This window comes from Ailuropoda melanoleuca, chromosome 15, assembly GCF_002007445.2.
Source record: "Ailuropoda melanoleuca isolate Jingjing chromosome 15, ASM200744v2, whole genome shotgun sequence".
NCBI classification, from domain to species: domain Eukaryota; kingdom Metazoa; phylum Chordata; class Mammalia; order Carnivora; family Ursidae; genus Ailuropoda; species Ailuropoda melanoleuca.
This window is the reverse complement of record NC_048232.1, coordinates 23,599,373-23,622,821: the sequence shown is the minus strand read 5'-3', so window position 1 is coordinate 23,622,821 and position 23,449 is coordinate 23,599,373. Positions and strand designations below refer to the sequence as shown.

General features: G+C 42.0%; 1 protein-coding gene across 2 annotated transcripts in view; it reads right to left on the bottom strand.

The window, feature by feature from the left end:
- Window positions 1-11,850: 11,850 nt before the first annotated feature.
- The window catches only part of GAD2 (glutamate decarboxylase 2), an 82,422-nt gene continuing 70,823 nt past the window's right edge, over window positions 11,851-23,449 (bottom strand). For both annotated transcript variants that reach the window (XM_002928027.3, XM_034644224.1), the window contains 3 exons: window positions 21,448-21,555; window positions 21,014-21,103; window positions 11,851-13,128 (listed from right to left, as the gene is read on the bottom strand). In XM_002928027.3, the coding sequence (XP_002928073.1) occupies window positions 12,955-13,128; window positions 21,014-21,103; window positions 21,448-21,555 (372 nt within the window). In that variant the 3' untranslated portion in view covers window positions 11,851-12,954. The remainder of the gene's footprint in view (window positions 13,129-21,013; window positions 21,104-21,447; window positions 21,556-23,449) is intronic.

The following is a 23,449-nucleotide window of genomic DNA, read 5'->3' as shown; positions in this document are numbered from 1 at the left end:
GCTGAGGCCTTCCACGGCCTGCATGAGTCCGCTCCGCAGCTGCCTTGGCATCTGTCAACCTGGGGTCCTCTGTCTCAGGTGTCTGCTGCTCACCAGCTAATAGGTGATTATCTGATCTGTGCCTAGTGGGGTCCTATCTAAATGGAATCCAATAAAACCCTTATAAATGAGCTTACTGGGGCAAAACCTGCTCACAGCGTGCTCAAACCCCTGACTCTTCTTGCAGAAGCACGAGCTCCCAGTTGTGTTTTGTTGAAACAAATGAAAGAACAAAACCCCTCAGTTTCTATGAAGAGCTACCCAGGGCGGCAAACAATCACACTCACAGTGAAAATGTTGTTCCGGTTGACTCCCCAGCAGCGGTTCCATCGGGGTAATTCTGATGCCATAAGAAAGAAGAGCAATGACAGGACCAAGGAGGGGAAAGGAGGAAACAGTCTCCGGCAGGTGACTCTTGCCAAGGTCCTGAAGATATTTTCTCATTGAATCCTTACAACTCTCTGCGATAAGTATCACTAACCTGATTTCTTAAAAAAATATTGATTGATCGATTGATTGATTTGAGAGGGGAACAGAGGGAGAGGGAAAGAAGCAGACTCCCCGCTGAGTGTGGAGCCTGACATGGGGCTTGATCTCAGGACCCTGAGATCATGACCTGAGCTGAAATCAAGAATTGGTCGCTTAACCAATGGACCCACCTGGGCGGCCCTCACTAACCTGATTTTGCAGATGAGGAAAAGATGTTCAGAATTTATAGAGACAAGGAACAATATATTACTGGGGAGTAGGGAATTTCGTCATTAGTTCAAGAAGTAATCAGGGGGCTTGTGGAATTCTAGAATAGCTGTCTTAGATTCAGAATGAGTAAGGCAAGAGATTGGTCATGCCTCTGCCCATTCTTCCAGCCTTTGATTCCTGCATTGAGTATTGCTGTAATTTCTAGATTAATTAGTGTCAGTGGCTTGGGACTCTTCATGCACTGAATTTATTCCCAGACTGAATAATCTCCTATAATAAACTGTTATATAGTTCATCATGACAGGTGCAGGGATAATGACTCAATGTCAGAGTTTAATTTTCCACCCATGCCTCGCTATAGATGGTTCATCTTCAATCGATATTTTAGCTGATATTCCATCCATCCTTTGGAAAAAGTGAAGTGAGGGGCTGCTTTGTTTTTGTAACTTTAATAAGCACATACATAGCAAGAAAGCATACTGTTTCCTTACGTCTTTGCTGCTAAGTCATCACTGGAGCCATCTGTCCTTCCCTGAACATAAACCAGCATGAACCCAGCCGGCCGTGAGGACACACAATGAGGAATGTTTCTAGACCTAGAATAGGTCTCAGTGGCACAGAGGGAATGTTAACCTTCCACAACAACCTAAATAAAAATGGACACTAACAAAAATCCCTGTTCTTCACTGTCTTGATCTCGACAATCCTAAAACAGATGGTAAAAGGAAATCAAGGGAAGGCAAAAGATTCAGTAGCAAGATTTCCTTGACTGACTAAAATCTAAATTGAAAGAAGTCCTTTGAATGTCTCTTTTTCTCAAGTTTGTGTAATTGAATTTTCTTGGAATTTACAAGGTTAGTGTGTTCACATAAATTGAAACTCCTCTTGAAGTCATTTTCTTGCCAACTCTGATAAACTTTTGATCACTTGGCCCCAGCCAGAAGCCTTAGTTCTGATTAATCAAGATCACAAACATTTTTTCCAAAAATGGGAGATGGGAGTGCAAGTAGAGAGTGGCTTTGCAGCCATGCGAGTGTCTAGTTTACTTGTGTTTATCTGGGCACACACTACAGCCCAGGACTCATGCCAACAAATGCTGGGCAGGGAGGATCTTCAACTCAGAACTCTTTCTTTGCTACTTGCTTTTTGAGGTGTTGGAGGCTCTTCAATGGCTTGAGGGAGACAAAATCACTCTTCTTTCTTGCGGTGTGTCCCAATGACTAATTCTCATTGTATATATGGCACCTCGTAAGCCTTAGTGGAGTGACCATATTAACAATTCCAATGAAGCCAAAGCTGATGTCCTGTGTCATTTTGCTCTAACTCTGATGGGTGCCTGTCTGAGGCAAGGACGTGCTTTGGGGAAAGGGGTTCAAAACAAGAACTGGATAATTCATCCCAACTAACATAGCTTACTTCCTTATTCTCTGCCTCATTCCTCAGCTATCCTGTCCATCCTGTGTGGGTCTTCTCCCAGTCTCTATTACCTCCAAGGCCACGGTCACCAAGGCTTCTACAGTCACCAGCCTGCTGTCCTGTATGCATTCAGGATAATCTTCTCTAGGCGAGTTAAGGATGAAGGGCATCTGGCATCTGGAAGCCTGGTCCTTACAGGCACAGAATAAAAATAAAACAAACACGCATTGAACATTTGCTATCTTCTAGGGATTTGGTTTTCTTCTCAGCTGAATCTTCACTATCACCCTATGAGATAAGTGCTATTTTTGTCCTTGCTTTACAGATGAGAGAAAGACGTTCCAAGAGGTGAAGTTCAGGGTCACAGAGCTAATAGAAGGCAGAGCTGGCATCTGAGGCCAGGCAATATGACTCCAGCAGCTGCTTTGTTGGGGAAATGTAAACGTGAGCATGGGGATCAACCTTTCCTGGCAGGAGCCCGGGTTTCCAGGCTGCCACAAACCTCACTCCATGGGGCCGGCTGCCGTGAAATGATAGTACTCATAAGCGCTCGTATACTAAATCAGATTTGTCGGTACTTAGCCATGGAAGTCCTTGGGGAGGAAGTTAACGGGACTCGGTGCCTCTGTAGATGGCAAGGACAAGAAGAGTGTCCCCTGGGAACCCTCAGCTTCCATAATTAACACATCCGGTTTGTTGTTTTATCATAAATGCTGGGCACAAATGCAATGGCGGTTGGGTGAACACAGTGATTGGAATCCCTTTACTATTACCCATGAAAAAAATATCAGGTGAGGGTATGGGAGTAGGGATATATTTTAAAATCTCATATACATTGGGAAAATACTGTTTTTTACAGTTTAAACAAATCCCTTCAGTTATTTGGTCTTACAATACTCCCATTTACAGATGGGATAACGAGGTTAACACAATAGAGCTTTTTTCCCTCTCCTCCTACTCGTCTTCTTCCCTTGCCCCTACTTCAGTCTTCTAGGAATTAACTGGGAAGGCAAGAATCAAGAAAATTCCTGAATTTATAAAGTCTTTGCCAATCAGAGCTTCCTCCATATAAACAAAGACAGATGTTAAACCAAGTGCTTTTCCTAAATGGACACTTTGATGTATGTTGCTGAGAGTTGCCAGTTTCCATGCAGCAGCAAATGGTGTCAAATGTGTAAATCTGTTTGAATCACAGACAAGGGAACTTTGGGAAATGTGAAGCAGAGAAAGAATTGCCATTCTACTCACTGGAGCATTCCAGATTATGAAACAGCCCTATAATTCACTCTCATCTGAAGTCAACAGAGTGAAGCAAAGAGGAGGCTTTGATACTTCCCGGTGAGAGCTTCTCGTCCATCTATCAAAGACTAATTTTGAAAGTTTTTGTTTTTTGAATTAGCATGAAAGATCTTATATCTTTCTTTTTTTTTTTTAAAGATTTTATTTTTTTGTCCGAGAGAGAGAGAGCACGCTCAAGCAGGAAGAGTGGCAGGCAGAGGCAGAAGCAAGCTTCCTGCTGAGCAAGGAGCCCCATGCAGAACTCGATCCCAGGACCCCGGGATCATGACCTGAGCTGAAGGCAGATGCTTAACAACTGAGCCACCCAGGCGTCCCTCTAATATCCTTCAACAGTTGCCTGGGGGGGGAAATGAAAATCTTATAAATTTGCCTGGCCAGACTATAGTACCCGCCTTGCTAAATCACAATAAAATGCAACCAATCAATGAGGAATCCAATGCCAAGGGGTATGGGGATGTGTGCGAATTTGAAAGTGAAAATATTCTTGGTGGATTCGTAGCTTCTAGCAACATGGAGACTACACCACAGTGCACGGTCTCTCCAAGTTTTCCATTTGGCTTGTAAATACTCAAGTCAATGTAAATTGCATTTATTAAAGGCTGATCAAGTGCCCTGAAATGGGAGCTGGGGTGGGGAGAATCTGAAAGATTTAATTAAATTAGTGGTTCTCAAATTTATGGTTTATATAAAAAATGCAGTTAGCAGAGTTGGTAACTCACTCTTTTGCCATCACAATCATTTTAGAAATGATAGGGCATTGAGGAGTAACAACAAAATGTAGCAAGGGCATCATCTAAGATGAGAGACTTCCCTTCCAAATGAATGGCTTTGCCAGTACAAAACCCCTTCTTTGTTGTCCTGATGTTAGGAGTGAGCTGGACAGTTAGGTAGTCAGGGCCAGGGTCCCCAACAAGAAAATATGGAGTCAGGACAGCTAACATAAAACAGCACTAACATCCTGTTTTACAGCTTAGACAGGCCTGCATTAATATTCTGCTTTGCAGCCTTTGCAGAAAAGACTTTTGCAAAACGTCCTAAAATAAGGCAATTAATCACAAAGCATTTGTCACTATCACGGGCAAGGGGCAGTGAAGACATAAGCCCCTAGATGTCAGCCAAAAAAGACCATCAGCATGTGGACATCAACCTAATAAGTAGACAGATACGTGACCAAAGCCCCTATTGGCACGACTCAGCGCACCGATTGCTTAAGATAGTTCTGCAAAAGAGCTCATAAACCCCCTAAACTTAGAAACTCCAAGGGCAACCCTCTTGGGCCCCCTCCCTCTCCAGGAGCTTTATACTATTGCTCAATAAACTTTGCTTCGCTGCCCACCGCTCTTTGTCGGTCTACCTCTTCATTCTTCACAGCAGCGTGACCAAGAACCGCGGGCCCTAAAGGCAGAGAAATCCTGCGACCCTGATATTCTCTATTTTGCCCCAGGTTGGAGAGGTCTTCACTCTGCCTGAGTCTCCGGTCCAGGGTTTGCGAAACTATGGACCAGCTGATCTCTCGGCATCTTTGTAGGTCTCTAAGCCTGTGAGTAGGAGGCCTGTCCCTGCCCTGACAGTATGACGGACAAACAGATGACAAACAGCTGGAGAACGTTTCCAAAGCAGCATGCGTGTTGGAGAGCATCGCACAGACCGAGTGTCTACAAGCACCTTGTGTTTACTTAAGGGTAAGCGAGGAAGGCTTTGTTGGGAGGTGAAACCTAGTCACGGTTTGTGTTGAGTAGCTGTTGTCTTCTAATGAGAGATTTGGCAAGTGAGAGTAGCTCCCTTGGATTGGACTACCGGGAGGGGACTCAGCAAGCCAGGCGTGGAGAAAGAGCTCCGGTGTCCCTCAGCAGAGGGGTGTGCAGACCTGAGGGGGCCATGTTCACTCACCCGGGCTTTGGGCTATTTCCATCCACCCTCTTGGCCCCTCACGTCAGTTTTCTGCCATCTTTCCTTTCCCATGCAATCATCTGCTGTCTCCACGGCAGGAGATTGTCCATCTGTAGTTCTTTTACTCTTTAGAGCAATTTTTATTGTACATTTTCCTCAGACAACAGCAGCTCAGCGGTTGGGAGAAGGGTGAATGGTAGCCAAAGCGGGTGCGTCGGTGGTGCAGTTTCTCGTGGGAACTCTCCTCAGCCTCCCTGCTCCTGGCCTTCTTTTCTGGGCCTCCCATTCATAGGCATAAAGAAACATTTATGCCTCTTAACCAGCCAATGATCACGGAGGGTTTTTATAGCACCCCTGCTTATTGGGAAATCAACCCCTCCAGTTCTCCTTAAACTTGGCTCTGAGCTAGTGAGCGTTCGGTGAGTGCTTCCTCTTATTTTGTGTCAATAACTGATATATTTGAATTTGAATTGATTTGAATTTTATTATTATACCACTAAGTCCATTAAATTTTAGTGGCTGTGTGTGTGCACTTTTATCTATGTAATTATACTCAAGTGTATGCAGCTCTGTATCTAGATAGAATATTTGTATATATCCACATATAGTTGTGTATGTGTATTTTAATAGGCAAATAAATTAAAGAAGATGGCACTGGCTGGCCTTGCTAATGGAGAACGTCAGTGGAACCTCAGACAGTGTTGCCTGAGATGGTAAACATTGAGTTACCTGGACATTGCCTTGGGTTTAATTTTAGAGCTAGATGTGTTCACGTAATTGGACTAGGAAGCAGTTCTTTTTGCTGGCTCAAATATTAAATTAAACAAAAAAAATCTAATTCATAAAAGCAGAGTGTAAGAAGCCCAAGTTGAAATGTGAAGAATCACGTAATAGAAAATGTTAAGCTCTAGTTGAGGTGGGGGTGACAGAAAGAGCTAACATAGGGCCGGCAAAATTAAACAGCCTTTAGGAATTGTGTGTCATCAGGGTGTCAGGATGGGGCATGCTGTTCCTCTTCTTGTACATGCATCTATGAATTTTCTCATTTTAACAACGATAGAGTCTGAGAAAATTCTGGTTTTGAATCACACATTTCTGTGGATAGGCAATGGTTTGCACTGTTATCTCCCACTGAGGCATTTTAGAAGTTTGTGAGAAATAAATGATGAGAAGATTGTTATGAAGAAATTAAATGAAATGGCATGATAAAGAGTGAAGAAATTCATATCAGCTGAGAGCCTTGCCAAGGAGGTGGTAGTGGAGCCCAGCCTGACTGAGAACAAAGAGCCAGCTGTGAATTCTGGGACAGCGAGTTCTCAGTAGAGGGCATAGCATGGGCAAAGGGCCTGAGGCAGGACTCAGAAAAGGCCAGGTGGCATCGAGTCTGGGCGAGAGTGGTAACGATGCAAGTAGGAGATGTAGGTAGGGAGATATGGTAAACCAGAGGAATTCAGGCAGTCTAGCATGGTTGGGCAGTGTCCTGAGGCTTCATTCACCGTTGCAAAGTGCTGCTTGTGCTGTGAATCCACTGACTTTGGAAAATGGCTAAACTTTTTTGAGTCTCAATTTTCCCATCTGTTAAATGAAGGTGCTGGATTAATATGTGAAAGCATCTGGAGGCTCCTGGGTACCACGTCATTTGAATGTCCAGCTCTTGGTTTTGGCTCAGGTCATGAACTTGGGGTGGTGGGGTTGGGTCCTGCATCCAGCTCTGTGCTCAGCATGGAGTCTGCCAGGGTTTCTCTTTCCCTCTCCCTCGGCCCCTCCCCTTGCTCATTCTCTCTCTCTCTCTCAAATAAATAAATCCTTAAAAAAAAATACAGGCACCTGGGTGGCTCAGTTGGTTGAACGACTGCCTTTGGCTCAGGTCATGATCTCAGGGTCCTGGGATCAAGTCCCACATTGGGCTCCCCACTCAACTGAGGGTCTGCTTCTCCCTCTCCCTCTGCCATTCTCCCTGCTTGTACTCTTTCTCTGTCAAATGAATAAAATCTTTTTTAAAAGATTAAAAAAAATTTTTTTAATGAAAATATGAAAAAAATGAAAATATGAAAACATCTGGCAGCTCCTCATTAAAAGTTAGCTGAATTAATTAATGCATCTTAAAGGCCTTCCAGATTTATAAACCTGTAATCTTTTTTTCACTTAGTCCTTTTATTTATTATATATTTGATTTTTATTATTTTTTTTAAAGATTTTTTAAATTTATTTATTTGACAGAGATAGAGACAGTCAGCGAGAGAGGGGGAGTGGGAACACAAGCAGGGGGAGTGGGAGAGGAAGAAGCATGCTCATAGCAGAGGAGCCTGATGTGGGGCTTGATCCCATAATGCTGGGATCACGCCCTGAGCCGAAGGCAGATGCTCAACCGCTGTGCCACCCAGGCGCCCCTATATATTTGATTTTTAAAAAACTTTTTAAGTAGGATCCATGCCCAATGGTGAAGCTTGAACTCACAACCCTGAGATCAAGAGTCACAGGTTCTACTGGCTGAGCTAGCCAGGCACCCCCTACTTATTTATTTCTAAAATTGAAGTATAGTTGACACACAATGTTACATTAATATCAGGTGTACAACATAGACAAGTTTATATGTTATGCTATGCTCACCGCAAGTGTAGCCCATCTGTCACCATACAGTGTTACTACAATACTATGGACTATATTCTCCATGCTCTACCTTTTATTCCCAAGACCTATTCACTTCGTAATGGAAGCCTGTATCTCTCCCTTCCCCTTCACCCACTTTGCCCATCTCCTACCCTCTTCTTTCCTCACAAACCATCAGTTTGTTCTTTGTATTTGTGGGTCTGTTTCTGCTTTATGTTTGTGTTTACTCATTTGTTTTGTTTTATTTTTTAGATTCCACATATAAGTAAAATCATATAGTATTTGTCTCTCTCATATAATATTTGTCTGACATATTTCTCTTAGCATAATACTCTCTAGGTCCATCCATGTTGTTGCAAGTGACAAGCTCTCATATTTTCCTCTGGCTGAGTAGTATTCCGTTGTGTGTGTGTGTATCTTTGTCTATTCTGTATATATACCGCATCTATATCTATCTACAAATACACCACATCTTTGTCCATTCATCTCTCGATGGACACTTGGGTCACTTCCATATCTTGGCTGTTGTAAATAATGCTCCAGTAAACAGAGAGGTGCATGTATCTTTTCAAATTAGTGTTTTTGTTTTCTTTGGTAAATAGCCGGCAGTGGAATTACTGGATCATATGGTATTTCTTTTTTTAAAAAAATATTTTGGGGCGCCTGGGTGGCTCAGTCAGTTAAGCGTCTGCCTTCAGCTCATGTCATGATCTCAGAGTTCTGGGATTGAGCCCCCATGGGGGGGGGGGTCCCTGCTCAGTGGGGAGTCTGTTTCTTCCTCTCCCTCTGCTGCCCCTCCTGCTTGTGTTCTCTCTTCTCTATCAAATGAATAAATAAAATCTTTAAAATAAAATATTTTGAGGAGCCTCCATGCTGTTTTCCACACTGGCTGCACCAGTTGATATTCCCACCAACAGTGTAAGAGGGTTCCCTTCCTCTGCATCCCTGCCAACATCTGTCGTTTCCTGACTTGTTCATTTGAGCCATTCTGACGGGTGTGAAATGATATCTCATTGTGGTTTTGCTATCAAATTGAGACCCAGGGAAATGAGAACATTAACTGAATATTTGCTACTATTATGACAATATTATTATTGTTTTAGTTGTGATAATTGCATTGAGGACTTTTTTGGTTTTGTTTTTAGGAGCCCTTATCTTCTACAGATTCATATAAAAATAATTTGGTGTTAGGGAGGATGTGGGGTGGGGGGATGGGTGAAACAAGATTCAGCCTCCGAATCAGTAAATTTGAAGCTGGGTGAAAACTTCATGGGAATTTGTTATACTGTTTCCTCCACCTTTATATGTATGTGAAATTTTCCATAATAAAATGTTTTCTAAAAAAAAAAAAAAGACTGGACCTGCTTGAAGGATTGAAGCACATGGGGTAAAAGAATATCCTTCAGAAGTGACAGTAAGAGTGACGGCAGAAGTAAGAGCTCTTTTTCGCCAACAAAGATCCAAAGACACTCCGAGCTCTGTGACAAGGTAAGGGCCTTGTACTCAGGCGACTCGTTAACAGTGAGCCCCACAACAAGGCAAAGTCAGAAATAAGCAACCAGAGACCCGGATGCGTCCACATTTACACATTTATTTGGGTTTAGAGAGACAACACAGATAAAATACTTTGATCATACACAAGTTTATATTTGGTAAGAAGAACAGGTTGCCACATGTTTATATTTTTTATTTTTTTCTGTCTTTAGTAAATGGCATAATGTTGGGGGAGATGTCGATGTCTTTCAGAAACACCAATTGGGAACAGTATTTTAGAGCACAAAACGAATAAATACACAGTGTTCGTAGGTAGCATCTGAAAACAGGAGAGCACGTGCAAGATGATACCCACCGCGAGGGTCCTTGATTCCCTGTCCTGCTGCTGTATTTACACCCGTGCTTGCTTTGTCCGTGTTCGGAGGAGCAGCTCCTCCTCCAAGCCCCAGCGGGGACAATACGTGCAATTTGGGAGGTTTGTGACACTCCATACGGATCTCCTGTATTCTCGGAGATGAGCGGCGTTCACCTTGCATTTTTGTGCAATCACACAGTTCTCAAAGGAGAGTTCTCAGTAGGGAGCTTAGCCGAGGGCATGTTCTCTATTGGAGCTGCTGCGGAGGGCGTACAGTTTAGCAGAGGGAGGGAGAGAGAGCGCGCGCGGGAAGAGATGCGGATGTTGTTCTTGTAATATCGATATGGCTACCACACAGAAAAAGACATGTCAATAATATATTGTACAAGCTTTTACAGCAACACAAGTTGGTTTGCAACATTGTACAGTTCAGAGCTAAAGTGCACAACCCCACTCTGAGGCGACGAGACAGTACTATCAATAATACAACGAAGGCAACACAATTTACACACACGATTGATTTCCTTTGCTTTCTTCGCAGCCTTTTGACAGTACACGAAGTCAATACCGTTTATGCGGCTCAGATAAAGACATACCACACTTTTTTTTTCAAGTATTTAAAAATAATAAACACGATATTGCTGAATAAATGAAAATGGCCATGTCAATTCTGATTAAGCTAACCCCAGACTTCTCTAAAATTTGGAAAGGATGGTACCATATAAAGGCCTTTGGCACTGGGAATTTGAGCTAGTGTTCAAAACCACCATCCTCCCCCCCTCCCAAGTAGATTACAGACCTACTTTAAAGAATATTTTATTAGACTACTGGGACCTATTAGGCTTTTATTTACCTCCTTTCCTGGGTTGTGGTTGGCAGGGTTTTCACTGCATAGGATTGAGCAAGACTCCTAGCCAACTTGGGGAAGGATCTGGAAGGGGCAGGGAGTAGGGGAACCAACTTATTTGTAAAAATTATTTTGCTATAATTTCATACACAGGTGCAAATGCTTCTCCTTTTAAATTCCATCATACAATCAAGTTAAAAAGCAGCAGCTTCTGATAGAGGATATGTACTGCAAGGTATAAGCATCCTGGAGTTGAGAGGGGTCTGTCCAGGTCAGGGCCCTGGGCTCCACTGTCTTCTCCAAGCAGAACAGTGGGTTTGACAGTTAGTGTCTCTGCCTCTGAGGTAGGACCTTTTGGCCTGAGGCTCAAGATAGATGGGCGGCTATGTGCTTAGTTTCAATGGCCCATTTCTAGAAGGGAAAGGGATGCTTGGCCATTAGACATAGCCTAGAATGGGAGGTTTATTCCTTCATGAAATTCTGGGGTACAGATAAAAGTTTTCTCCTAATCATCATAGGGAACCCATTTGCTTCCTATTCAGGAAGGACCCAAACCTATGTTCATTTCAAGTATCAATGTATTTGGATTTAATGTGGGAGTAAGAATGTAGGAGCAAGCTCATGCAGATTTCAGATGGTTGGATCTTGTGGTTATATTAGAGGGGATTTCTTTCTTTCTTCTCTTGTATGCCTGTAGTCTTTCTAAGGTGCATACAGAAAGGACGAATGTTCTAAGTTGGTACCTGCAGTCAGCATAGAAGAGCTTGTAGTCATCACACTAGAACTTGGAATCCGACAAACTGGGGCCCCACAAATATCAACGGGAGCTCTTGTTAGCTTGGGTCTCTCCATCAGGTGTGCAGGGGAGGAAGAATGCTTTAAAACATTATCCTGAATTCTAAGGATCTTACTATCTCTGCATACTCTGGTCACTTTGGATCTTGACGAGAGGCAGATAAAAGAAGGTCTTAAGATGCTGTCTCAAAATCTCAGGTGAGGAGCTCACTTCATGAGAGGAAAATAACCACCCGTGGGATAGCAATTAATTATTTGGGATTCCAGGGATGAGGAGCCTAGCAGGAGAGAACTTTCGTGAGTGGGAGAGGGAAGGGAATGGGAATAAGCAATTATCCAGGAGGTAAATTACTCCTTCCTAGACAGTGACAAGATGGTGCCCAGGATGACACAGAGATCTCTTCTCTCAAGGCCGAGTTTAATTTTCTGGGCTCACCACCTTCCAGAGTGTGCTTCATTCCTTTTTGCTCAGGCTGATTAGATTTTATTTTTATTTTCCCTAATTAATCCAAATGACCTAATAAAAGAATACTGTTTGGGAAGATGCCTCAAGAATAAGCATCTACCTTCTGTTCAAAACAAGCTGAACTGGAAAGCAGAGTACAATTACCCTAATTTTAGTCTAAGACGAAGCTTGGTTTGTCCTGATTACTGAGTGGGTCTGCTCAGGGTCAACTGGGTGGAAAATTCAACTGGGAAGAGAATCTTATTGTTGATCTGGTCAGTTATTTTAGAGAACTTGCAATATTCTCTTGTTTTTGTTTTGTAATACTAACTTTAGAGATATGATAAGCCATCACATGAATAGAAAGAAGGCAATTTACCTTTGAAGAATTGTGTGGGCCTATGTTTCAGAATAACTTTGCTCAGTGTTTATTGTGCCTCCATTAAAAGAAAGAGAAAAAAAAAATCTGGCTTCTTTTTTATATCTGCCCCTGCAGTTTGTATAACCCATATAAAATAAAAATCTATATGTTACAAAATAGGATTTCTTTTTAATATATATATTTTCCTTTTGTAAAATTATATGTATTTAAATACATTTGAAATGTTGCTATAGGTAAATTAGAAATTTTTTTTTTCTAATACTATGAAAAAGGCAAGAGTTTTTATTGTCAACATACATTTTATATGCACTTTCTCCTTTGGACTGCACCCCAAAGAACCTTTTAGGATTCAGGGGCAATTTGGAACTAATCAATCCTACTACTCTGAAGTGAAAATAAAGCTTGATTTGCATACTCTATTAAAAGTAAGGGAAGTAGTTATAACAATTTTAAGCTTTTCATTATTGATTAGAACACAGCCTTTTGTCACTAATTTTTAGAGAGGTATTCTAAACTTAGGAAAGGATTTGTAAAAGGAGCAATGTCTTGGATTTTTAAACTGTACTCTGACACCACAATATAGAAATAGATTTACTTTGGAACAAACTACAAATACATTCACACAGTTTGTGACAACTTAATTGTCTACTTAGAGAATCGCAACAGCTTAGTGAGCTATGATATTATAAATCTTGTCCGAGGCGTTCTATTTCTTCGATCAGGAAGTCAATGTCTTGGTGAGTTGCTGCGGGATTTGAGATGACCATGCGGAAGAAATTGACCTTGTCTCCCAAGGGCTGGTAGCTGACCATTGTGGTCCCGTACTCCATCATTCTAGCTTTAATCACTGGGGCCACCTGTGGGGGAGACCAGAGCCACATGGTGACCCCTGGGGACTCTTCCACTAGTAAAAGAACCCAATATCAAGTAGCATTTTTAGTTTTTAACTAAACAACCTGACTCATATTTGTTTCCTTTAAAGGAATTATCTCCAAGTTTTTTGGGGATCAGAGCACTAGAGCAGTTTAACACATCCAAATTCTTGAAGGTGATAAGATGAATAATAAGTGATAGGCTCTCAGGTGTGTTCCGTCTCATCCTTGACTTTGTGAAAAAGAAAACTGCAGACCCCAAATGGAGCCACGCTAGGCCACGTCACCAACCCTGGGCTTCATACCTAACCTAACTGCAGTTTCAACTTCCCCCAGAAATATAGTCTTAACTCCAGTCTTAACTTCTTTGGCTCCCCCAAAGAAACATGAGGTAATCACCTAATAAGACCCTTTTCCCCAAAGAAAGGTGAGCTCACCCAAAATAATTCTCTTTTCTGTTTGTGACTTCCCCGTCCTGCCTTTAAAAACCTCTCCCTTAGTTTCTCACTCTGAGAAACAAACTGAGGGCTTCAGAGGGGAGGGGGGGTGGGGGAATGGGATAGACTGGTGATGGGGAGTAAGGAGGGCACGCATTGCATGGTGCACTGAGTGTTATACGCAACTAATGAATCATCGAACTTTACATCAGAAACCAGGGATGTACTGTATGGTGACTAACATAATAAAATAAAAAAACATTAAATAAAAAAATAAAAATAAAAACCTCTCCCTTTCTGTAGCCCCTTGGAGCTCCCCTCTACTTCCTAAATGGGATCCTGCCTAAAGCCAATTAGATCTTTAAAATATATTCAGTTGAGTTTTTGTTATTTATCAACTTGCAGTTACGGATTTGGGAGAATGGGAAGAATTGGATATTGGTTCTAAGGCTAAATAGTTTAGCAATACAACATTTGGGGGAGGGCTTTTTGTTTTTTTCCTCAGTAACTATGAAAACACTGGAAATAGAACATAGCTCAGAGAATGGTTACCAAGAGGTAAGTCTCAATATCAAGTGATGTCTGAAAATAAGCAGACTTTTGAGGCCTTAAAGCACTTTTCTTTCTTGAGACCCTAAAGCCTTCCAGTTTCTTTTCATTCTCCTTCTGTATTATCTCAGTTTATAAGATTTTTTGAAATATGTTCCTCAACCACGATGAAAATCAGCTGAGGTCAAAAGCAGAGCCCACAAGGACTTAACATTACAGAGGTGGCTCACCAACGAGCTGCTACCACACAAACGCCAGAATGACTACAGTGTCAGCAGTTCTCTGATGACTCTGTATGAGATGAAGTTCAAACTCTCGAGCTCAGCACAAAGGTATTTTGTCACCCAGCTCTGAGGACTCATCTTCCAGTGCTCACTAAATTCAATCTTCAACTCTGACAAGACCTACAGTCAATATCCCTTGAATGTGCCACATATATTTTTTTTCCCTTCACACTTGTCCTCAGTCTTACTGTGTCACACTTGTTGTCTTGGCTCCGAGTCCCCTTTCTCTTCCAGGTCACATCCTACACGCACCCCAACGCTCCACCACAAACCTCCAACCATGATGAAGCCTTTCCTGACTCCCTAGCCCAGTAGCATCTTTTCTCTTTAAAGTGGTAAACACATGATCCTTACCCATAGAGTCTGTCTACAGAATATTTCCCATTGTCTTATGACTTACAAGAAAATACATCTCATCTCCGCCATTTTGAAACTGCAATCTCTGAAGGGCAGACACAGTGTCCTTTATGTCTTTTGATCACCAGCACTGTGTGTACATTGAGGGCTCCCCAAGTCCTTACTGATTATAAAGAGTAGAATAATGGGGATAGCTATGTAGGAAGAGCAACACATTTAACTTAGGTCTGTGTATATGATCTCTTCACGTAAATTTTACCATTGGAGTTTGCAAATATAACATTTGATCATTTAAGTTCATTGCTGCAAATATGTAACCAGGAATGGCTGTCAGGGAGCTTTAGACTTAATTAGATATACATAGTAAGTAACTCAGTTCAAAATGGGGACTATACCTTACATTGGATTCATTTTAATGAAGAATAGCTTCATTCAAATAGAATGCAGTTATGAACATGTGACTTTTGAACATCAACACTTAAATAACCATTGGTTTACATGAGGTTTTCATTTTCACAGTACTCAATGTGCAAATCACATATCTGATAAAGGGTTAGTATCCAAAATCTATAAAGAACTTATCAAACTCAACACCCCAAAAACAAATAATCCAAATAAAAAAAGGGCAGAAGACATTTTCCAAAGAAGACATCAGATGGCCAATAGACATATGAAAAGAAGCTCAACATCACTCATCACCGGGAAAATGCAAATCAAAACTACAATGAGATATCATCTCCCACCTGTCAGAGTGGCTAAAAAAAAATGCAAGAGACAACAAATGTTGATGAGGATGTGGAGAAAAAGGAATCCTCTTACACTCTTGCAAACTCGTGCAACCACTGTGGAAAACAGTATGGAGTTTCCTCAAAAAGTCAAAAAAGAACTAGTCTGCGATCCAGTAATCATACTACTGGACGTTTACCTCCAAAATTCAAAAACACTAATTCAAAGGGATACATGCACCCTTATGTTTATAGCAGAATTATTTACAATAGACAAATTATGGAAACAGCCCAAGTGTTCTTTGATTGATGAATGGATAAAGAAAAGGTGATGTCTATAGATGTACATACACACACACACACACACAATGGAATATTATTCACGCATAAAAAAGAATGAAATCTTGCCATTTGCAACAACATGGATAGATCTAGAGAGTAGCAGGCTAAGTGAAATAAGTCAATTAGAGAAAGACAAATACCATATGATTTCACTCAGATGTGGAATTTAAAAAACAAAACAAATGATCAAAGAAAAACGAGAGAGGCAAACCAAGAAATAGGCTTTTAATTATAGAAAACAAACTGATGATTACCAGAGGGGTGGGGTTTTTTTTTGGGGGGGGTGGGAGAAATAGGTGATGGGGATTAAGGAGGGCACTTGTGAGGAGCACCAGGGGACGTATGAAAGTGCTGAATCACTGTATTGTACACCTGAAACTAATACAACATTATCTGCTAACTGTACTAGAATTAAAATTTTAAAAATAAGACCAAATAAATGTAAAAAAAACCCAAAAACAAAACAAACAACCCAAAACAAAGACTCAATGTGTAAAATTGACATATTTCCCATAAGACGAAATTATTTATTAGTTACCAAATAGAAAACCAAGGACAGAGTTTACCTTCACTTTCATTTCACCTCAGTTCACATCCTAAACCTGATTTCCTCATCTAAAAATGAATGTGCATGATGATTCCAGCACTGGGATTTTCTGATTCTAGGTTAACGTGTTCTTAAGTCTCCTTCTGCCCTTTCATTATACAGGAAGGTAATATAAAGAGGAATGTTTCTGTTGGGTTGATCCTTCTTTCCCCTAAAGGATTGAGAATGTACACAGAGCACTGGGCTCATCCCAGGGAATAAGTATGAAAAAGAATTTAAATATCTCAAGTCTGGGATTAAGTTTTAAAAGTGGACCCACTAGAACACTCTAGCATAAGGACATGAAATTTATCACTTTGTGCTGTGAGACATGGCAAATCAATGTGCTCCTGGGAAGATAAATCCCAAATTAGAAAAGGAATTCCAAATCCATGTGCCTGCAGGAATTTCAGGGAGAATCACTTAACTATTCCTTAGTTTTTATTTGTGTAATAAATCATGCTTGTTCTTCAGAACTGATAAAAATAATGGTAAAAATTGATAAAAATGAAGAGAACTCATTTTATTGAAGAGAATCATCTCTAACTTTTCAGATAAATCAAATCAAATCAAAGGTCAAAAATTTAAGTGGTAACAGTCATCATCCCAAACAACTTTTGGTGTAAAGTCAGATTGAATCCCTCCAGTTGCTGAAGCTAGCTGGGTTGGAGAAATCACAGCTGTCTAAATCCATGACTTTTGGTTGCTTGCAGAAAATGTGGATGAACTAAAATTAGCAGGAACATGAAACATCTACTTCATTGCATAATCACTAATTGCAAGTTCAGAAGGAAAATAAGATTCTGACTCTTCTGATGAGTATATAGCATTTTCACTTATTTCCAGATGTTTTCTTTTGGTCACATTCTTGGTTTTGTTGAACAAAGACAGTCAGGAAAGAGAGGCTGCATGTTGAAGATTTCACTAAAGACCTACTCAGCAGGAGCTCTTGGGGCTGCCTTATGAATTCTGGGGTATCATTTTCTCCCTTGAGTTATTACCTTTTTCAATTCCTTAGAAAACAATAACCAGGGAACTATCCCATAATGTGAATCCACATTTGTTTCTCCCAAGAAAGCTCAGGTTAAAGGGTCACGGAATCACAGAAATTATTTTTTCACTATGTATCACAAAACCTTTTTGTTTCAAAATCTTGGAAACATGAGTGAAATTCTTGGAAAAATGCAAAAGCAGAATAACCATAAGTAGGAATCCTAACACTTCAAATTTCACCAATTAAATTCCTGTTACATTTCACAACATAGACTTTGGAAGAGTGTCACCTTAAATATGAGGCCAATCTACTTCCTTACCAATGTACTTTTCAATCCACTGTTGACCTTTTGGAAGTCCATCAGTCATTATAGGACTGGTAGAGGCTGGGATGAGATATGCAGATAATGATCAAATACAATGGAATAAAATACAAGATGAAGGTGATAATGAAGAACCAGGATTCTTGTCTGATGAATGTCTGCATGGATTCCACCTGCTGGTCCTGCTGGTGTCTAAGGCATTTGCCTACGGTCATGTGGCGCCCTAGGCCTTCTGTGTCCACTGTGCCTCAGTGATGATGGGCCACCTGCACACTCACAGTCCTGACCAGGCAGCAGAAAAGGCACCAACCCAAATCTCAGCCTCCCTTATGAAGTTGTTGACTGTGGTTGTTTCATAATAACCACCCGTTGCCTAGATATCTGTCCCCACATCAGTGTGAGCTCTGGGGAAAGGCCTATGATCCACTAGTAGATTTCCTAAATGTTGTTTCTGCTCCCTGTTCTGGAATGTGTAAATGGCACTGTAGCTCAGCAAACATTTTTGAGCCCCTTACTGTATGCTAAGCCCTGTACCAAGACAGGAGGGCACAAAGAGGAATTCTTCCTTGGAGGGTCCAGAATTTAACTTAATTCTCTTTTGCCATATGCCACACAGAAGACTCCACATTTCCTCCCATTTTGGGTCTATATCAGCACGGACCAAGAGAGCTTTATGTGGTGACAGAGATGAGTTATATCTCCACTATCTGAACAATAGTCACTGACCACAGTTGAGCCCTTGGAGTGTGGCCAGTGTAAGTGAAGAAGTGAATTTATGGTTGAATTTAATTTTGATAAATGCCACATGTGGCTATTGATACCATACTGAATAGAGCAGGTGATCTCTTTTATTTTACCTCCACTGTTCTTCCTCTGGGATTGTGTGCATGTGCATGTGTGTGTGTGAGTGTGTGAAGATACACTGGTCCCTGGACATTATACTTTAAGGGCTTTATACTTAAGAAGAAACTTTTCTGAAACTCTGAAAAATTATTGACATAAATAAACAAAAGTTAACCTTGATATTTTATGTGGTTCTGTTGTGAATTCCAACTCTGAATTACTGAATTCTCTGTATTCCAGTCAGGAAAACAGAAAAACACAGGAGAGGAAAAAATGAAGAGAACTCATTTTGCAATCCCCTGACTTTCAAATTTGAATTATCAACTGTGTAAAAATAGTTGACTAATATCCTAATGGCTCTCCCCAAGAAATAATCTCCATTCCCATCACAGTTCATGTGACTTGCTAAAACCTGAGAGGCATCTGAAGAGAGCTGTATTGATATGGGGGGAATTCAGAGTTGATTTTTGCTCAGAAAGTGATGGGAAAAACCACTTTCTGTTCTGTTTTCCCATCTTGCCCCATTCCTCAGCCCAGCAATAATGAATTGATTCAACAAATTAAATTGGCCAAATTATTCCATGGATTCTCTGTCTGGTCAATGGGTTCATTAAAGAGTTAGAGCCAATAAAAATGGAAACATCTAATTTCTAAATAACTTGTTAAATAAAATTAGTTATTGGTAAGATGATACATACTGTGAAGAAGCCATACCATAAAACATCAGGAAAAAATATGAATTCTTTTCCCTCAAACGACAATAGGCCCCTTTTTGTCTCCCTATCATCTTCTACAATGTGACCCTCACCCTCCCTCCCTCCCACATCTTGGGCTTGATTTCTTGGAATGAGCAAATGAGCCAACGTCATTAAAACTTCAAACACAACCATGACCCCTCCTACCCAGACATGTGCACCGATGGATCCCCCTCCTAGAAGCTTTCTTCCATGCATTTCTCTAGGTCTGTGGCTCTGAGCCTAGGCTGCACATTGGGATCACCTGGACAACTTTCAGAACCATTCCCAAGCCCATCCAAAACCAACTGGGTTAAATTCTCAGGGTTAACACCTGGTCATCAGTGTTTTCTATAAAGCTTCAGGCTGATTCTAATGTGCTCCTGCCCAGATGTCACATCAAGAAATGGACACTTAACTTTCACAACCCTGTAAAGGCTCTGCTTGACCAGAAACATGGAATATCCACTTAGCACATCCCCAGTGCCAAGCCAACCCTAGGCTCTATACTTATTTTGTTGTTCCTTACTCATTTTCTTTTCTTTTCTTTTTTAGAGAGAGAGAGGGAGAGGGCACATGAGTGAGTGCATGCATGCACACAAATTGGGGGGGGGGCAGAGGGAGGGAGAGAATCTCAAGCTTGTTCCATGCCTGGCGTAGAGCCTGATATGCGGCTCCATCTCATGACCCCGAAATCATGACCTGAGCCAAAGTCAAGAGTTGGACACTTAACCAACTTAGCCACCCAGGTGCCTCTCCTTATTCATTTTCTATCTTTCTCTTCCTTATTGTTTATTCTATAAAAGCTTCTTGCTTTCCACCCTATTTTGCAGCTCTCTGGATCCCTGGGAATGGAGGCTGCCTGCTTCATGAAGTGGTAAATGAAGTCTGTTTGTATCACCCAGATTGTCTTCTTTAGTCATCTAGAACACTTACGATAGTTGAGTGATCTAATACTAGATAGGAGTTGAGCCTGGGACACAACATGCGCTCTACACAGTGGCCGTTAGTATTGTTCCCTGCCGCGATACCTTCTGGGGTTCACCACAGCTCTAAAGACTCCACAGGGTAGCCTTGACCTTGGCATCTCAAGAGGGTCAGCAGCAGCTCTGATTTCTAACCATTGCTGGTGCCTGAAATCTCTTTCTGTGCTTATAACGGTTTTGCTGGGCAGGACAGGCAACTTCACCAAGGATTCTTACTGCATCGTGAATGGCAGGAAAGTTGTCACCTGATTGCTTATTTTAAGCTACCATAAAGTTGCTCTTAGAAGAAAAGAAGCAGGGGCGCCTGGGTGGCACAGCGGTAAGCGTCTGCCTTCAGCTCAGGGCGTGATCCTGGCGTTATGGGATCGAGCCCCACGTCAGGCTCCTCTGCTATGCCTGCTTCTTCCTCTCCCACTCCCCCTGCTTGTGTTCCCTCTCTCGCTGGCTGTCTCTATCTCTGTCTTATAAATAAATAAAAAATCTTTAAAAAAAAAAAAAAAGAAGAAGAAAAGAAGCAAACAGAGTAGTCAGAAGTCTGGATATACCAGCTCTGAATGGCCTGGTTCTGTAGGAGCCCATGAAGGGGAGTGGGCCTGTGCACCAAGGTCAAGGTTGGATTTCTCCTAGAAATGCATGTCAGAGAGACGCCACACATGTGAAAGGCCCAATGGATGCACCAATGTCTGGACCAGAGGAGCCTGTATCACTTACTTTCGAGAGGCGGCTCATTCTCTCTTCATTGTCTTCTAAGACACGCAAACTTGGAGGCACGTACCAGAAGCAGACATTTGTGTGCTGAGGCTACAAGGAGGAAAGTAACATTCATACTCGGCCCATCGTGGCAACTGAGAAAATTCCAAGCACATTTCAAATCTATTCTGCAGCTTCCGAATAGAATCTATTTTAAATCCATTATTGCTCTGGAGTGCCTGACTTTGACCACATTATACAGAGTTACTGTTTTGTGAGTTTGATTTTTTTACTACAGCTCAGAACAGCGACCCCATCAGCCCAGCTTCTCCTTTGTAATGGGCCTGCTTACCTAGACAATACATAATTGACTTAAAAAAAAAAATCAGTGATGAGAACTGGTAAGAACTGGAACTGACTTAACTTTTGGGGATCATAGGGACAGGAATACGCACCTTTCCGTCAAACACCATTTCGTATCCTTCTCGGTTTTTTATGATATTGTATAAATACTCTGCCAGCTCCAAGCACTTATCAATATGTGCTTCAAACCCAGTAGTGCCCTGAATAAGAAAAGAAGAAAGCTTATCAGGCAGGCTAATAAAGGCGGGTGGGCTCTCTGTGGGACTAATCTCTTCGGAGACTGAGGCTTTCTCTGCGACTTCCGCCTCCGCTCTGCTCCCCACTTTGCTTGCATAAGACTCTGCTTCCAGAGGCTTCCCTGGTGATGATTTCTCCTTTGATGCTCTCCCCTCAGGTGTTTTTGTTCCTTTCATGTCATCACAGCTCCCTACCGTGGATTCCTTTTCTTCCCAAGCCCCCATTCTCTAGGCAATTATTTTGATTACTCGAGGGGAAAATTTGCCTCTGCCGTTCGGAGGGGTAATTATGGAAGTCATTAATGACAGGAGGCTGGGCTGTTCTCTTCCTGCGGAGAAGCAGCATCACCAGAGAGCCCCCAGCAGGCCTGCTTAGCTCCTGCCCGTTATGAAAATTTACCATTTCCAGACCCTGCTTTTGTTCACCAATGTACTCCCATTATAGAACAAATAGGGTAGGTACTCAATGAATATTTGTTGAACAAATGAATGTATGAATCTTAAGGGGCACACAGATGCTTTGTTAGCCTGTCATTCTGCAAAGCTCATTAGATTTCTCCTCTGGGGATAAATCACTCATATGTTTGTAACAGGCAAACATTAGCAGGGAGGTCTTTCTGTTTCCGGCTCTGGAAGCCCAGAATCCGGGCTTGCGAAAAACAACACTACAGCCATGGACTGGAGCTGTTTAACAGACCTTGGGACACTCCAGGGAATTACTTTTCAAAATGGCTTTCCTCCTAACTCCCCCAGCATTTGTGGAGTGCTCATAGAAAGCTTAGAAAACAGCTAATGCGCATCCCAGGAGCACTTGGAAGAGGCCAACCAGTGACTAACCCAACATGGAAACTGGAGGGAGCAGCTGTAATGGACGTAAGGCGGGCCCACGCTCCTATTGACGGTCTCAGCATCTCAGCATAGCCAGTGACTTCAACATCTGAAGCCTTAAAAGAAATCTGATGGATTCAGGAATCTTTTTTATGGAGATTGCCGCCCTAGTTGATGGATCAGAGAGTCTGACTGGTTCCTGATGACCCCAAGGAAGGGTCCCAATTGATGCCTGAACACTCGGGCCACAGCCTACACCATGCACTCTATGACTTTGTGGTGCCAAGGATTTCGGGTTGGTTTGGACTGATCTGGCAGTTTGGGTATACTTGGGATGGACCCTAGGTAGGAGGGAGGGAAGTCAACTGTTCTCCAAACTGGACCCTTTGAACCAGTCCAGGGTTGGCTTTGAACTTGCACGTACCTGATCCAGGATATGGCCAAGACCAACAGGACTCTGACCCTGGCCAGCCCCATGACCTTGGCTAATCTTACTGGTCTCCTGGGAAAGGTGGTGCCTGTGTGATTTCCCTCCCACACAGGGACACGATAAGGTAAAACCACACACAGGGACACGATAAGGTAAAACAAATGCTCTGAAAAGGAGTTCGGTTGTATTGCAAAGGCAGTGGGATTATCGCAGACTGGAGGGGGAGCCCTCTGGCCTTTGCTAGTCTAGGACTTCACTTGAGAAGATCAGGAGAAACCCAACCATCCCTTTCGTTGTAAGCTAAAGAGGTCCAAGGGGAAGTGACACGGGAAACTCTAGTGTGCTCTTTGAAGCCTGTCTCTGCGGGTTGGGTATTTATGTGAATAAGATCCATATTCTATTTTCAAGGTTTTGAAGGCTTTTAGGAGATTCTCCAAAATGTACTCATTCATCAAATACTTGCTGAGTTGCTGTCCTATGCCACAGTTGTTATTCTGAGAGTGACAACAGCCCCTGGAAAACTCGATCAGGTGTGGCATTACCATGCTCTGGGTTGCTATGAGGGAAACTGAGGGCTCTGAGGGGCACGCCTAAGTGAAA